General features: G+C 44.1%; 1 protein-coding gene across 1 annotated transcript in view; it reads right to left on the reverse strand.

Annotated features, from left to right (window-relative positions):
* The window catches only part of LOC121532247 (inositol 1,4,5-trisphosphate receptor type 2-like), a 149846-nt gene that overhangs the window by 74138 nt on the left and 57813 nt on the right, over positions 1–17895 (reverse strand). Inside the window, exons 31-37 of the mRNA XM_041838078.1 lie at positions 14918–15169; positions 14467–14592; positions 14054–14182; positions 13689–13809; positions 12511–12692; positions 12275–12417; positions 11856–11964 (exon numbers count right to left, since the gene is read on the reverse strand). Of these exons, the coding sequence (XP_041694012.1) occupies positions 11856–11964; positions 12275–12417; positions 12511–12692; positions 13689–13809; positions 14054–14182; positions 14467–14592; positions 14918–15169 (1062 nt within the window). The remainder of the gene's footprint in view (positions 1–11855; positions 11965–12274; positions 12418–12510; positions 12693–13688; positions 13810–14053; positions 14183–14466; positions 14593–14917; positions 15170–17895) is intronic.

The following is a 17895-nucleotide window of genomic DNA, read 5'->3' on the forward strand; positions in this document are numbered from 1 at the left end:
ACAAAGACGTGCAGCAGCAAAACAACTTAACAGCTGCATGTGAGAGCAATTGGTGAGATTTGTGACTTTTAGACAAATAGAAGACAAATAGCAGCATGAGCACATAAACAAAGCATTCCTCCAATGGCTGACCCTTTGCCGGCGGGTTCACTTTGGAAGTGGCATGTGATTCCACTAACATTGTTAGAAAGGTTCCCGGCATAGGGTTTGTTTTAGTCAGGAGGACTGTGTGATGTCCAGAGGTTATATGGCAGGGCACCAAGCAGCAAGGCTGGATTGTCTCTCGTGGAACACACACACACACACACCCCTATCGTTGCACGCACGCACATTCTGAAATGTTCTGATTTTAAAGTTCAGCTCCAATTAAAGGCACAGTAAACTGCATCTAAATGATGTTGAGGATGATGAGAGTTCCCTTTATTCATAGATGGAAGCCTGGGCCCATATTCAAGCGTCTCATAGTAGGAGTGCTGATTTGGGATCAGTTTTTACTTTTAGATCTTAATGAATTATTCCTCCATAGATTTGAGAAGACTTGGAATAGAAAGTGTGTTCAGGTGGTCTGAGAGGCAGTTCAGAGGCATCTCTACAGCATGCTTTCTTGAAGTATGGGTCGGGACCCAAAGTGGGCCCTGGGCTTGTGAGAGATGGGTCGCGAGTTATGAGAATACATCTATAATCATGCACTGTTTCTTCATAATTTGGAAGACCATTTGGGTCATGGGAGGACAGTCAATTTCTCATTAGGGTCTCGAGCTGAAATCGTTTAAAACAGTTTACAGGGGACCTGTCTGGTATCAGTGAGCTGAGCTTACGCTGCCCTGGCTGGCTGCATGTGAATGAGAGGATGGGATGAGGTAAGCCATATTACACTGCTCCCAAAACAAGGGGGAAAACACCACAGGATGAGCTGAGCCCGCGTGGCGCATCGTGCCTGTGTGTGTACAATGCCTTGCAAAAGTATTCAGAGCCCTTGGATTTCTTCACATTTTATTGTGTTACAAAGTGGGATAAAAATGTGTCATCTTTTGTCAACAATCTACACACAATACTCTAATGTCAAAGTGGAAGAAAAATGTAATAACTAAAATATAGTCGTTGCATAAGTATTCAGCTCCCTGAGTCAATACGTGTTAGAAACATCTTTGGCATTGATTACAGCTGTGAGTCTTTCTGGGCATGTCTCTAAGAGCTTTGCACACCTGGATTATGCAATATGTGCCCATTATTATTTTCAAAATTCTTCAAGCTCTGTCAAGATGTTGGTGATCATGGCTAGACATCCATTTTCAAGTCTTGCCATAGATTTTTAAGCAGATTTAAGTCAAAACTGTAACTTGGCCACTCAGGAACATTCACAATCTTTTAGTTAAGCAACTCCAGTGAGGATTTGGCCTTGTGTTGTAGGTTATTGTCCTGCTGAAAGGTGAATTCCTCTCCAAGTCTCTGGTGTAAATCAGACTAAAGCAGGTTTTCCTCTAGGATTTTTCCTGTGCTTAGCTCCATCCCGTTTATTTTTATCCTGAAAGACTCCCCAGTAATTGCCGATGTCAAGCATACCCATACCATGATGCAGCCACCACAATGCTTGAAAATAAGGAGGCAGTTACTCAGTGATGTGTTGTGTTGGATTTGCCTCAAACATAATGCTTTGCATTTAGGCCAAAAAGTGTATTCCTTTGCTGTGTTTTTTTGCAGTATTACTTTAGTACCTTGAGCATGTTTTTGAATATTTGTATTCTTCTTTTCACTCTGTCATTTAGGTCATTATTCTGGAGTCACTACAATGTTTTTGATCCATCCTCATTTTTCTCCCATCACAGCCATTGAAATCTGTAGCTGTTTTAAATTACCAATGCCCTCATGGTAACATCCCTGAGCAGTTTCATTCCTGTCCTGTAGCTCAGTTCAGAAGAACGACTGTATCTTTGATGTGTCTGGGTGGTTTAATACATAATCCACAACATAGTTATTCACTTGACCATTTGACGTGTTAGTCATTTGACATTTTAGTAATTTAGCAAATGCTCTTATCCAGAGCGACTTACAGTTAGTGAGTGCATACATTTTCATACTGGCCCCCCGTGGGAATCGAACCCACAACCCTGGCGTTGCAAGCGCCATGCTCTACCAACTGAGCTACACGGGACTACAAGGTACATTTGTGGGTATGCTGCGTCTTGATTTCAGTGCTGCTTTTGACCTTGTTGATCATGATATACTGCTGATGAAATTGTGTCTATGGATTTCATAACACCTCATTAAGGTTACATTCCTGCTTTCTGTTGACAATATAGTTTACATTCATAAATGGTTCCTATTCGTAACCTCATTCTGTATACTGTGGTGTCCCATAAGGCAGCTGCCTAGGACCTCTTATGTACTTGCTGTATTCAAATGATCTCCCTCGGGTGCTCTCCAATTTTATGGCAACCATGTTTGCTGATTTTATACCACTGTCTATGTAACAGGCAATTCTGTAGGGCAGCTAAAAGAGGCTCTTGAAGCTGACATGATAAGTATTTCAAATTGGATAAACCAAAACAAACGAGTGCTACATACAAAGAAAACCAAGGCAATGCTAATATGTACGAAGATGAGAAGGAAGAAACTACCATCCTTACAGCGGACAGTTGGCGTAACACCAATAGAAGAGGTTTCAGAGGCTGTTAAGTGTGCTGCTAGACAACAGTCTCTTGGTGATCACACATTTCACAGCTCTGCAACAAAATCATCGGCACTTCCTGTATGCTCAGAAGGATTGCAAAATATATGGCAGACATTTTTTTTTCTTTCTCACAAGCTCACATCCCATAGTCAAATGAACTACTGCTCTGTCATCTGGAGTAATGCAAGTGTTGGTGACCTAAAGATAATGCAGATAGCACAAAATAAGGCAGCCATAAGGAATACCTGGAATAGTATAACAGTAATCCTTCTACACCCCCCCCCCCCATAAAAAAAAGGATGGTTGTCCCACTGGCTATCCTAAGTTGAATGCACCAATTTGTAGGTCACTGGATAAGAGCGTCTGCTAAATTACTTCTATAAAAATAATGGTTCTGCAATGTGGTTACGAGAGGTCTTCCATAGAATTACATAATGCACTCAAATGGCCGACTCAAGGAAATGATAAAAATAATATACTAATCTGAAAGACCAACCGCTATACATGACAAACTGGATATGGTCAAAGACAAACACTCTCATATCGCAGCAGAACCAAGGCAACCTATAGACCACCAAAACCCTAATTAGATCTGGGCAAAATAGCTTTTAGTTTCAGGGCAATAAAATCCTGGAACTCCTTGCCAGAAAGTTAAAACAACTATTTGGTGAGTTTCTTTAAGAAGTGGGGGGGTTGGGAGGGGGTATGCTGGGGAGTGTAACTCATAATATGTATAGGTAATAGGAATGTGGATTTAGTTTATATTTTTGTGCTTTTACTTTTCTTGGTTTTCTAATTTCTGTATGTTTTTTACATTTCTTAAGGACTCTTAGAAGACTAGCCCTTAGGCTAAAAGAGATCCTAATCAAATCAAAATCAGAGATATTTTTGTATTTTATAATATATTTTTGTATATAATTTTTTCCCCCATACCAGATAGAAACATAAACATACAAACAACGACTACATCTCCTCTGCCCAGTCCTGCCTGCTCACACCTCCATCCCTAGTGCCTGCATTATTGTTTGCCACTTGGCCTTAAATTGTACCAATTTGGTTTTCCTCGGTCGCCCATGCTATTTCAATATTTCAATGAATCATTTCATTTTTCCATTGTGTTAATGATTGATTTCAAAATTTTTAGTATACGTTTTTTCAAGATGAGAGAATCGTCCAGCCCATTGGGTATCTCACTACACCCCCATATGCCATGTCTTGAAATATGCAGACAGACAGACATTAAAAGTATGTTTACATTGCAATACTTCTGACAGCCAACTTTCTAGCTCCACCCATAACTTTTGGGCTTCATAGCATTACCAGAAAGCATGGATTATTGAGTCATTTTTTGTTTTACACTTAAGACATGACTATGCCGTTGGGCTGTAGAATTTGTGGATTTTGCCTCTTGTGTAATAAATTCTATACATGAGTATATTCTGGATTATACAGAAGAGTGAAGAGGAAAAGAAAGATAAACAACGACAGGCAGTGGTACTTGGATTCTTTTTTGCATGATCATATTTCGAGAATAAAGTGGCAATATTTAGAGAATAAAGTGTAAATTAAATTTTGTGAATAAAGTGGCAATATTTCAAGAATAACGTGGAAAATTTTGAGAATAAAGTCTCAGTTATATTTCAAAAGGTACTCCACCTCCTCGAACACTAGCTTGCATTTCTTGGGGTTTGCGGTCAACCCAGCTTGTCTGAGCACGTCCAGCATCGCCTGGAGGCGCGTCAGGTGCTCCTCCCAACCTTGGCTGTGGATGATGATATCATCCAGATAGGCCGCTGCGTACTGCTGGTGGGGTCGAAGCACTCTGTTCATCAGTCGCTGGAATGTGGGCGGGGCTCTGTGGAGACCGAACGGGAGCACCCGGTGTCGAGAACACGTCTTCTCCCGGGAGGAGGCTGCCAATGGTACCTGCCAATATCCTTTGGTCAGGTCAAGGGTGCTGATGTACCGGGCCTTTCCCAATCGGTCGATTAGCTCGTCCACCCTCGGCATGGGGTAGGCGTTGAATACGCTTATGTCGTTCACACCCCGGAAATCATTGCAGAAGCGGAGGCTACCGTCCGGTTTGGGCACCAACACGATGGGGCTGCACCATGCACTGTGGGACTCGACCCCCATCCTCAGCATAGCCTCCACTTCTTGTTTCACGGCCTTCCGTCGGGCCTCCGGAATTCGATACGGCCTCTTTCTTACCGTTTCCCCGGGCCGGGTACGGATGTGGTGTTCAATGAGGGTCGTGCGGCCCGGCTTCTCGGAGAACACCGCCGTGTTCCGATCGACAAGCTCCTGGAGCTCTTGCTTCTGGGCCGGGTCGAGGTACTCACTGCTCGGGACCACCACTGGTACCGTTGGCGTCCTGGGACCCGACCATAACACGGCCAAGGCTGTCCTCTCGTGCCACTTCTTCAACAGGTTCACGTGGTAAATCTGTTGAGGTTTCCGTCTCCCCGGTTGCCGAACGCGGTAGTTGACAGGTCCCAGTTTCTCGACCACCTCGTATGGTCCGTGCCATGTTGCCAGGAACTTACTTTCGGCCGTGGGGATCAACACCAACACCCTTTCTCCCACCTGGAATTCTCGGGGCTGGGCTCCCCGATTGTAGACATGGGCTTGGGCGCGTTGGGCCTTCTCCATATGTTCCCTCACGACTGCCCATATGGCTGTCATCCGCTCCCTCATCGTCTCCACGTGCTCTACCACACTGCGTAAGGGGGTCGGTTGGGCTTCCCACACCTCCTTGGCGAGGTCCAGTAGGCCACGTGGCCTCCTCCCGTAGAGGAGTTCAAACGGGGAAAACCCAGTGGAGAATTGGGGTACTTCTCGGATTGAGAACATTAGGTGGGGTAGCAGCTGGTCCCAGTTCTTCCCGTCCTGCTCGATGACCTTCCGCAGCATCTGTTTGAGCTAAAGAGGTGGAACAGCTCTGTTACCAGGCCTCGACAAGTCTCCCCCTGGTGGCTGACCTGCTGTACGCCACAATCTATATATATATACACATATGCCTCCGCACATCCATTCTCTCCCGCCCTCCTACACATATTCATATTCACCCTCCATCACTCTCCCATTTATATGCAGACACATACACCCACTCACACCCATTATTGACATGCATGCTATATTTCCTATTTTATATTGTCTTTTCAGTGTCCATATATAATAAATAATAATATGCCATTTAGCAGATGCTTTTATCCAAAGCGACTTAGTCATGTGTGCATACATTTTTGTTTTTTATATCTCATTAACATTGGCTAATTATATCGTTCCTACCTAGAGAAGAACAGTTACTTGGGGAAAGTAGAGGACAGATTGTTTTGGGGGGAGGGGGAAAGAATATTGTCTCAACTTACGATAAGTTGGTCATGGGCATCACTGTATGTAGCCTTGTGTGCTTATCACTTTTTTTCCTAATTCTTCGTCTCCTCAGGGCATTGGGCTCTCTTTCAACTGGAAAGGTTTCCTGCAGCCTGTTCAGGGCTTCTTCTTCATTCCTTTTTCCTCCAGTGACTGTCTGATTGGAATTAATTGCTTGCGTTGCTTCCTCAGCTTAGCAGACAGGTCCTGGACGAATCAAATGGACTGGCCATGGATTTTGATCTCCTTTCCCCCCTGTGTCTTAAGAATGTCTGATAGTTCCACAGTTTAAAGATTACCATGCAAGAGTATTTAGCCGATCCGATGGCATTGCTCCAGATCTTCCGGTGATACATCCCGATATCGGCTTGATCACGTAGCTGGAAAGGTCTCCTTTTTCCTCATCTTCCAGTAGGGACAATATTCTCATGTTGTTGTCTCTCATTCTGTTTTCTTGCTGGTTCAGTTCATCTTCTAAAGTTTGCACCTTTGTTTCCAGAAGGCCAATTTTGTTGTCCTGTTCGTCCACGGATCCGCCCTGTATATGCATATTTGACACGATAGACTCTACTTTCCTTTCGAAGGAATCTACTTTTTTAACAGATTGTTAGTTTTGGTGAGCATTTTATCTATGTTTTCCTGGATATTATTTAGCTGTTTGTTGCTCTCATTTGCAGCTCCAAGTTTTTCTTTGCCTTTTCTTCTAAGGGAAGCCATGGCTTGTTGGGTTCGAATCGCAGCGTCGCTTTACCCACAGATTGGTTCGCTGTTGTATTTAACTGACCGCTTACTCTCTCCCGGTTTTTGGGAATATATTTAATCGATCAATTTTAAAGGCTTAATTTAAACTATGTTGTCTGGCTTCTACATTTAATCACAGTTTTGCTGGTAGAAAACGGAGCTACTCACTACCCATGTGTCCTATCGGTACGCACATCGCCACGTCAAATCAGAGATATTCAATGTCTGATTTGTTATTGTTACCCATCTACCAATCACTGCCCTTCTTTATGAGGCTTTCAAAAAGCTGCCTGGTCTTTGTAGTTTAATCTATGCTTGAAATACAATACTTGACTAAGGGACCTTACAGATCTATGCATGGGGGACTGAGGAAGGGTTAGTCATTCAAAAATCATGTCAACCCTTATTATTTCACAGTGTGAGTCCATGTAAATTATTAAGTGATTTGTTAAGCTAATTTTACTCCTGAACTAAGTTAGGCTTGCCTAAACAAAGGGGCTGAGTACTTATGCAACAACTATATTTTAGTTATGATTTTTTTTATTTAACAAAGAAATAAAATGTCTTGTGTAGACAAAAAATGTGTAACTTTGTAACACAAGATGTGAAGAAATCCAAAGGGTCTTAATACTTTTGCAAGGCACTGTATGTGTGTGTGTGCACGCATGTGTGCGACTAGTTTAGTGGTGAAGGACCTTGGTAATCTGTCAAACTGCTTTGTCTAGGGCGGCTGGTGTGAAACTTGGCAAGAGTTTCGGAGCGAGAAAGAGCGAAAGGAGGAGAGAGAGAGCGAGAGCGAGAGAGGGAGGGAAAGAAAGAACGAGTGTGAGAGGCTTTTTCCTTTGTTAACAAACACGGGAGCCATGTTTATGCATACACAGGACACACAGGGCAACGTGAAATAATTCACGGTTGAGATAACCTAAAAGCTGTCGTCTCATGTTTATTGCCAATGACCAGATTGCACAGCAGACAGGTGTTTTCCCTGATTAGATACTGTGCCTTTTCAAACTACATCTAAAGAGCAACTCATTAGGTTTTAATAAAGACACAGGTACTATCATATAGTTATGTTCCTGCACTGCAGTACACACTTTGTGAACAATATTTTCAGTAATCTTCTAAATCCCAATTGTTAGTTTCACCTGCCTACAAAACAACAAAATTGATTGACTGGCTCTAAATTATATATAAATTCAATGATTTAATTCCAGAGCATTGTAATTGCTACTACTCATCCCTGTACACAAAACTCATCCCTGCCCCATGCGGTGCCTTCCTCAGCCCAGACACATGGAACAGGTAGCGCTATAAACATGAACACTGTCCTCCTTATTCCTAACCCAAACACATTACACTACACTCCAAAAGGCCAAGCAACAGAAATCCTCCTCAGCTACTGCAGATCCATCAGTCAGTTCACTGTCTGCCCCAACCCAGAGAGAGAGAGAGAGAGAGAGAGAGAGAGAGAGAGAGAGAGAGAGAGAGAGAGAGAGAGAGAGAGAGAGAGAGAGAGAGAGAGCGAAAGAGAGGAGAGAGCGAGAGAGAGAGAGCGAAAGAGAGGAGAGCGCGAGAGAGAGCGAGAGAGAGAGAGAGAGAGCGAGAGAAAGGAGGGAACGTGACGGTCCGCGTGACGCTGGCTCAGACACTGCAGGCGGTTACGTAAGTGCACCCCCTGCCCCTTCTCCTCATGGACTGAGCAGACGCCGCTCTCCTCCAATCCCTCGCCCTGCAGCCGCAGCCCGCTTTTTTCCCTCTGCTCACATGGCTCTTCACATGCTACCTTCCTCGCTCTCTCGTTTTCTCCCTCTCTCTCTCTCTTTTCCACTTGCTCGTTCTCCACCTCTCCACCTCCCACTCACTGCGCCCCAGGGGATCTCGCTTTTCTCTTTCTCTCTTTGTCTTGCACGCTCCTGTGGAGTGAGACAGCAGCTCCACACTCAGGGCAACAGGGACATTACACACACAGACAGAGAGAATGCCACAAATACACACTCAAGCACACACTCAGAACACACGCTTGCACACACACACACACACACACACTCTTAGGCTTTTTAAACATACCAATATGTTTTTGCACTTGTAAATGTCACAGTGCTTTTGACTGCATCATTTACTCTGTGAATAATATCACATCAGAGTACAACCTCTGGCGTAGTCACCTGTGTATTTGAGTATGATACTGATTAACATTTAGCAACATGACATGATCTCAATACTATTGCCAGCGCTATTCTCCAAAAGGCATATTAAGACAGCACTACTTTTACTGTGTGTAAACTCTTCAATGTCACATCTCCCGATCATCCTCTACTAAAACTTGCAGCAGACAGGCTTCACTTTACCCTCCAGAGGTGACCACCAACCCAGGAATAACTTTCTCTCAACACCCCCTCCCTACTTCACGGGCCCATGGTGGAGAGAGCGAGCGAGAGAGGAGCACTCCTGCACCCCCGCTCCCTGCAGTATTGATTTGTTTGTTCAGAGTTTGCCCACGGCCATCCCCTCCCCCCTCCCTCCCTTAATCCATCACTTTCTCCCTCGCAGTGTGAGCTTGTCCTCGAGTGGCTGCCTTATATAACAGCATGGAGCGGCCCACAGAATACTGATGAGAAGTCTGGGCTCAGGACCCACACATACAGAGAGACAGAGAGAAACAGAGGAGACTACAGCACTGTGGGCTACTGCAAGACCTGATCTGAGTGCAGCCCACCCGCTCCATCATGGCAGTGCAATATGAACCAACCAACCCTGCTTCATCTTAAAGAGGAACAAAAAAAAAAATAATTCTAGTTAAAAACAGCCTCTGTGGCATTAATAGTAGTCTTAAACATCAATTATAGTGTCAAAATTGACTAAAAAGTGTAAAAAACATAAAACTTTATTGAACACTGAGTCTCAAATAGCCACCTGTCCCTTTTAATAGCCAGGCAATGACACAAATTTCAGCAAATAAATGCCTGTTTGAAATATACGCCGGATCTAAATGAATTGTTTACGAGGTTACCATGAATTACCATGAATTGTTTACGAGGTTTAACGTTTGATTTCTTACATTAAATAATTCAGTAATGACTTGAAAAAATGATGGCAATCATCCATTTTTAATCGCCAGTTAGAAACTGCTAGCCATTGGCTGTTAACAGCTGAAAACTGCTAGCTAACTGGCAAGCACAAAAACAGTCATCAACTTCAGGAGTACAGACCCCAGATATTGGCAGATCGCCCTCTAGTGGCAAAAGTAAGATCTGCCGAAAATGCACAGTCAAAAGCGACAATCGTTATTGTCAAGAAAACGTTTTTGATTTTTTCATAGGGGCATACTACGACAAAATATACGTGACAGTGTGTAAATGATAACACAGAGCAGGAAATGAAGAAATGTATTAAAATGCTGGAAGTGAATGCTGGAACAATTAACTATGCAAATGAGAAAAAGCTGTGTGCATTAAGGAAATAGACACTTGGCTTAAATAGAAGCCTGTCTCTAATAAGCGCCTGTTGTGTTCAGTGAGTTAAGCAAATAAATGCCCGGGCTATTAATTGTTTTACGGTAGGATAACTTTGGTCATATAAAGGTAGTATCTTCCAAAACTGAGATTTTTGAGATTTAGGAAATTAATGACGTTCCTAAATCCTTGGATATTTGAGGGATGGGTTTTGATTTCAGTCATGCCCACTAACATGGAATAGTAACGCCTAGGGAGAATTGGCATTAAATAATGAAAGGGTAAACGGAGAAACAGCTGCGCTGAGTGCGCTCTATCCAATCGTAGCAACAGAATCAACCTACAGCCCACCCATTTCTTTACAGAACTACCCAATTGAGTCATTATCATGCATCGCCTCGGGACTTGCGATTGAGAAATAGCTACCCTACAATACATTGTTGCCTATGTCAAGTTGAATGAACAAGACTTGTTCTTTATGCCTTGAGCAAGGCATTTAACCCTAATTTGTTCCAGGGGCGCCGTACTACTATGGCTGACCCTGTAAACAACATTTCCTGCACCTATCCGGTGTATGTGACAATAAAAACATCTTCTGACAATTAAATTAACAGCTTGGTTTTTTCACTTTTTGAGCTAACGTTACAATTAGGACTGGCATGGTAATTGTATAAACGTGTAACCGACGAATATGGATGAAGACCGTCACGAAAATAAAGTAACAGTCATAACCAAATATTTTTTTGTTATAGAAATGTTTTATGAACTTCATTTTCAAGTTGACAAACTTTATCCAAAAGCAGTAAAGTGAAAGTAAGCCTGGTTCATAACTAAAAGACGATATAAAGACAGACGAAACTAGCCAGTTTCAGAATTTAGTGTTGTGGAACAAACAGCTCACTGAAGACGGCTCACTGAAGATGGCTGCAGCCGACATGGACTGTGGTAACATGGACTCTTTACAACGTGATGAAACTTTGTTGCTCCTTGCTTCAGCAAGGTTTTGTAGTAAATGAGTATCATTAGATACATGCACCCAATGGCTTACCAAAAATAGGACACACTGAGACAGTCAGGAGCAGAGGAGAGGAGAAAACGTGCAACCTTTTTTGTTTTGCTATTCAAATGATTATAACGTTGACCATGGTCATTTGACTGTCATTCAAAACTGTCACAGCCCTAGTTAGCATCACAAACACAAGTGTCATTCCTTTAGCCAAAGTACGGTGGCTATTTGGGATATTTCAACGACAGTGAATGAAGAGGAACACAAAATGGTAGGCTATAGTGAACATAACCCACCCACATCAAATGCATTGAACGAACCAAGACAACTCTTGTTTGCCTCAGTCATGGCTAGCATTTCTGCTATAATTTCTTAATGAGGAGGTGGAAAAAAAAAAAAAAAAATCAGTGAGTTCAGCCCCCCTTTAAATTTGCTTTCACCTGTAACTGCAGCCAAATAGTGTGGTTGATGACAACCAACAGTATACAGTGCTTTGTATCGTGGCCTTGGGTATTGATACCGTATCATAGTGATGTTCTGTACATCGCTATATCAAAAAGACCCTGTATATAACAAACTCTTGTCTAACCATGTCTGGTTCAGTACTCACAGGCTCATCAAAGGCCTCCTTCTTGTCCAGCATCTCTCTGAGTGTCTGCAGGATCTTAATGCACAGTTTTTCCTCTTTGTCCATCAGCTTCTTGGTGTGTTTGATCAGTCTGAATGACAAGGGGAGAGGTACAGGCGGAAGATCAGTATCATGGCTTCAAGTCATCTAAACACACCAACAGACCTGTGTGACCTATGACTTGAAGATCCTGAATAACACAAAATAATAAATTAGAACATTTCTTTTCGGAAACATTTTGGAGAAGTCACAGTTAGATAGTCTAAAGTAAAACACAAACCAGAACAATGGTAGGTCAAATGCAAACTTTGCACTGGTCTAAATGCTCTGTAAATGCAGCCCATAGATAGTGTATCTGTGATCAGTGTCTGTGACTGCATCTGTGCCTCTGCCACACTCACTTGGACATGAAGGCTCCACTCTCACAGCGCAGTCTGGCAGCCTCTGGGAACAGCAGCTCAGGGCTGTGTAGTACATCCACCAACACAGAGAACTCAGCCTGCACCTTAGGACTGAACTGCTCCTCTAGACACGCCACTACACCCTGGACACAACACAATTTAGACAATATAATACTCTCTGCAGTATAGTGTGTGTGTGTGCACGTGTGTGTATGCATATTTGTGTGTGTCATCACCTGCAGCTTCTCGATGATGCTCTTGTAGTCGGGCCCTCCTAGGGTCTCCTTTCGGGGCCGGGTGCGTGCTGAGATCCTCCAGTCCTTGGCGGCACGATGCACCACGTTGGTGTGTGCCTTCAGAGACAGAGTGTTCACCTGGCTGTCCAGATCCACTGGGATGGCTATGGCACGCGCCTTGGCTGGAGAGAAGACGAGGGAGACTTTATACATGGCCATACTCGTATTAGTAGTTGTATCCGTAAGTTGACAGTTGATAGTTCGATCGGATGATACTCGTGATCAGAAAAAACAGAAGTGTTTTAATATGCCTAAATAGATGTTGGCAAAATACCTCCCTGCACGTTCTCACTGCAAAAATGCTGCAGATTAGGAGCAGCATGCGGAGAAGTGGGTGTGTCCTCAACTTGCAGCGGGTAGCAAAGTTTGCTGTCACTCAGTCAGAATGCGCATTAGCTTTTCATATTTCTTTCCCTAACCTTGCCCCACTTGTTAGGCACATTGATGCTTGATAGGAAACGTCCTCACCATGTGATTTATCACTCTATCCAATCAGAGCAGCAGGATCAATGTACATCCCGGCCTTCTCTTTACAGACAGGCAAACTAGCAAGTTGAGTTATTTAGACCACAAACATTACTGACTCACAGACAGTACAGAAAACTTTGTTTAGAAACTTTGTGACTGACTGACATGAGAAAGATGCTTGCTGGCACCCGAAAATAACTTTTTTTTCCAATCACGCATCATTTCAAAATATACTCGGATCATAATTGTATCAAGAAAATTACCCATATCCATAACGATACTAGTTTTGTCCGACTACTACACCCCTACTTTATAACTAGGAACTGAGGGAGCCTCAAAGTAGGAGTGCTGATATAGGATCAGTTTAGCCTTGTAGATCATATTGAATACTCTGAGACACTTTATGAATACTGGCCCAGATATATTCCAGACACAGACATTCACATAAGCTGACATGACACCCAATCAACCAACAGAGAACTACTTTCTGCAAATATTGTCTAAATACAGTGGTGGCAGACTAACAGGGTTTATTGGATGAGACTCAAAAGACTTGCAATGTCTACCTGTCATAACAATCACCAGCCTTTCCAGTTTACCAACCTTGGTCAAGGCCTGTCAAAGTGCAATTATTTGGCTGTGAGACTCACCCACGTCAGCCAGTGTTTTGATGCAGCCCTCGATGTTGTTCTTCTGGGCCGAGCTGATCCAGGTGCAGTTATAGATCCTGAAGGAAGACTGGAGCAGCTGGATGAAGATGGGCTGGTGGGTCTGACATAGGAGAGAGGAAGGAGAGAGGGATGATAGGAGAGGATAAACTTCAATAACACTCAAAATGTTGTGCCAACCACAAGATGGATAAGCATTTGCCTGAAGTACCTGAACTGACTGAATTGAAATGGAATTGACCCCAACTCTGGTCCACTGTCCTCTACTCTAAGTCCAACATTTGGAAGTGACCTGGGGAAGGTATTTAAATGCCCATGTACAAGGTTAACCTCTCTCCCAGCCGTACCTGCAGGTTGGAGTTGTTGACAGGGAACTGGGAGCTGAAGAAGCCCTTCACGATGGCCACCACAGTCTCCGTCACATACCTTTCCAGGGGAACGTCGGCATGGTTACGGTCCGTGGTGCTGTTGCACACCTAAAAACAGAGGAGGAGAGGGGGATGTGAAGTCTGTCACTCAGGAGTGAGGGGGGAGAGACTTACCTGGGGTATATCTCAATAGTCAAAATGACTTTTATTCTACAATTAACTGGACTGGGGAAAAGCCCATTCATTGAAAGGACCCACCATGTTGTTTCACTTATATTTTGTGTTTAGATCAGTGCAGATGAGGGAGAGGACACAAGGAAACAGAGAAAAGGGAACCTGTTTTGGACTATTGCGACACATTCCTGTGAGGAGGACCTTAGTGAGGACATTACCCGTGCCATGTCCACCAGGAAGTTCTCAAAGAGCTTCCAGATGTGGTGGCTGGTGTAGATCTCCTTCATCTCCACCTCCGTGTCCACGTAGCAGTGGTTCACAAAGTTCACGTAGGCCGTCTTCACCTGGGGAGGGAGGGCCAATAGAAACCATGCATCCAGATGTCACAGGTGTGAGCAATTACACTGAGGTGAATGAATGCTAGGCTATATCAAGGCTGGCTGTTCTGGAATTACAATTGTTAAGCAAACCTCTGACCACTCACTGTATGCAAACAAAATAGGTGCATGTCAATTGTCTATAATGGAATACTCTCCTGCTTTACTCTGTATCCTCAGATCAGTACAGAGGAAGTTGAATACAAGGATATGAAATCAAAGACTACTGAAACAAACCCCAGCACCCACTGACACACAGCCTCTCAACATGACCCCATCCCCTCCCCCGTACCTCAGCGATGCAGTCATCGTGGGTGACCACCTTGACGATGTCATCCAGGGGCAGCAGGGAGTTACATTTCAGCTCGGTGTAAACGTTTTTGCCCTCGGTGCAGGCGGCGAGGAGCTCTACCAGGGTGTTGTGGTAGGCCAAGGCTCCGCCCTCGTCCCCACGCTCCCGCTCGCAGCACATCATCTGGAACAGCACTGGGAAGGAGGAGCGGTCATTGTAGAACACCAGCACGTCCTCGCCACCGTTCACCAGCTGGGGGTGGGGTGGACAGAAAGGGAGACAGACAGACGAGTGGAGGTTAGAGAGGGAATACCTTATTACTTGTGGGGGGCACCAATATTGATCATTCTATTTGATTAGATTTTTTTATTTCACCTTTATTTAACCAGGTAAGCCAGTTGAGAACAAGTTCTCATTTACAACTGCGACCTGGCCAAGATAAATCAAAGCATTGCGATAAAAACAACAACAACACAGAGTTACATATGGAATAAACAAAACGTACAGTCAATAACACAATAGAAAATCTATATACAGTGTGTGCAAATGTAGTAAGTTATGGAGGTAAGGCAATAAATAGGCCATAGTGCAAAATAATTACAATTATAATTTAGTATTAACACTGGAGTGATGGATGTGCAGAAGATGATGTGCAAATAGAGATACTGGGGTGCAAATGAGCAAAATAAATAAAAATGTAAATAACAATATGGGGATGAGGTACAGATGGGCTGTGTACAGGTGCAGTGATCGGTAAGCTGCTCTGACAACTGATGCTTAAAGTTAGTGAGGGAGATAAGTGTCTCCAGCTTCAGAGATTTTTGCAGTTCGTCATTTGCAGCAGAGAACTGGAAGGAATGGCGACCAAAGGAGGTGTTGGCTTTGGGGATGACCAGTGAGATATACCTGCTGGAACGCATACTACGGGTGGGTGTTGCTATGGTGACCAATGAGCTAAGATAAGGCAGGGATTTGCCTAGAAGGGATTTATAGATGACCTGGAACCAGTGGGTTTGGCGACAAATATGTAGTGAGGGCCAGCCAACGAGAGCGTACAGGTCACAATGGTGGGTAGTATATGGGGCTTTGGTGACAAAACGGATGGCACTGTGATGGACTACATCCAATTTGCAGAGTAGAGTGTTGGAAGCTATTTTGTAAATGACATCGCCGAAGTCAAGGATCGGTAGGATAGTCAGTTTTACGAGGGCATGTTTAGTAGCATGAGTGAAGGTGGCTTTGTTACGAAATAGGAATCCGATTCTAGATTTAACTTTGGATTGGAGATGCGAGTCTGGAAGGAGAGTTTACAGTCTAACCAGACACCTAGGTATTTGTAGTTGTCCACATATTCTAAGTCAGAGCCGCCGAGAGTAGTGATTCTAGTCGGGCAGGCGGGTGCAAGCAGCGTTCGATTGAAGAGCATGCATTTAGTTTTACTACCGTTTAAGAGCAGTTGGAGGCCACGGAAGGAGTGTTGTATGGCATTGAAGCTCGTTTGGAGGTTTGTTAACAGTGTCCAATGAAGGGCCAGATGTATACAAAATGGTGTTGTCTGCATAGAGGTGGATCTGAGAGTCACCAGCAGCAAGAGCGACATCATTGATATACACAGAGAATAGAGTCGGCCCGAGAATTGAACCCTGTGGCACCCCCATAGAGACTGCCAGAGGTCCAGACAACAGGCCCTCCGATTTGACACATTGAACTCTATCGGAGAAGTAGTTGGTGAACCAGGCAAGGCAGTCATTTGAGAAACCAAGGCTATTTAGTCTGCCAATAAGAATAAGGTGATTGACAGAGTCAAAAGCCTTGGCCAGGTCAATGAAGACAGCTGCACAGTACTGTCTTTTATCAATCGCGGTTATTATATCGTTTAGGACCTTGAGCGTGGCTGAGGTACACCCATGACCAGCTCGGAAACAAGATTGCATAGCGGAGAAGGTACGGTGGGATTCTAAATGGATGGTGATCTGTTTGTTAACTTGGCTTTCAAATACTTTCGAAAGGCAAGGCAGGATGGATATAGGTCTGTAACAGTTTGGATCTAGAGTGTCACCCCCTTTGAAGAGGGGGATGACCGCGGCAGCTTTCCAATCTCTGGGGATCTCAGACGATACGAAAGAGGTTGAACAGGCTGGTGATAGGGGTTGCGACAATTTCGGCGGCTAATTTTAGAAAGAAAGGGTCCAGATTGTCTAGCCCAGCTGATTTGTATGGGGTCCAGATTGTCTAGCCCTGCTGATTTGTAGGGGTCCAGATTTTGCAGCTCTTTCAGAACATCAGCTATCTGAATTTGGGTGAAGCGGGGGGGGGGCATGGGCAAGTTGCAGCGGAGGGTGCATAGCTGGTGGTCGGGGTAGGGGTAGCCAGGTGGAAAGCATGACCAGCCGTAGAAAAATGCTTGTTGAAAAGTTCGATTATCGTAGATTTATCGGTAGTGACAGTGTTTCCTAGCCTCAGTGCAGTGCGCAGCTGGGAGGAGGTGCTCTTCTTCTCAATGGACTTTACAGTGTCCCAAAACGTTTTGTAGTTAGTGCTACAGGATGCAAATTTCTGTTTGAAAAAGTTAGCCTTTGCTTTCCTAACTGATTGTGTTGGTTCCTGACTTCCCTGAAAAGTTGCATATCGCGGGGGCTGTTTGATGCTAATGTCGTATGCCACAGGATGTTTTTGTGCTGGTCAAGGGCAGTCAAGTCTGGGGTGAACCAGGGGCTATATCTGTTCTTAGTTCAGAATGTTTTGAATGGGGCATGCTTATTTAAGATGAGGAAAGCACTTTTAAAGAACAACCAGGCATCCTCTACTGACGGAATGAGGTCAATATCCATCCAGGATACCCGGGCCAGGTCAATTAGAAAGGCCTGTTTCACAGTGATGAGGGGTGGTCGTTTGACCGCGGACCCATTACGGACGCAGGCAATGAGGCAGTGATCGCTGAGATCCTGGTTGAAGACAGTGGAGGTATATTTAGAGGG

Source organism: Coregonus clupeaformis, chromosome 19, assembly GCF_020615455.1.
Source record: "Coregonus clupeaformis isolate EN_2021a chromosome 19, ASM2061545v1, whole genome shotgun sequence".
NCBI lineage: Eukaryota > Metazoa > Chordata > Actinopteri > Salmoniformes > Salmonidae > Coregonus > Coregonus clupeaformis.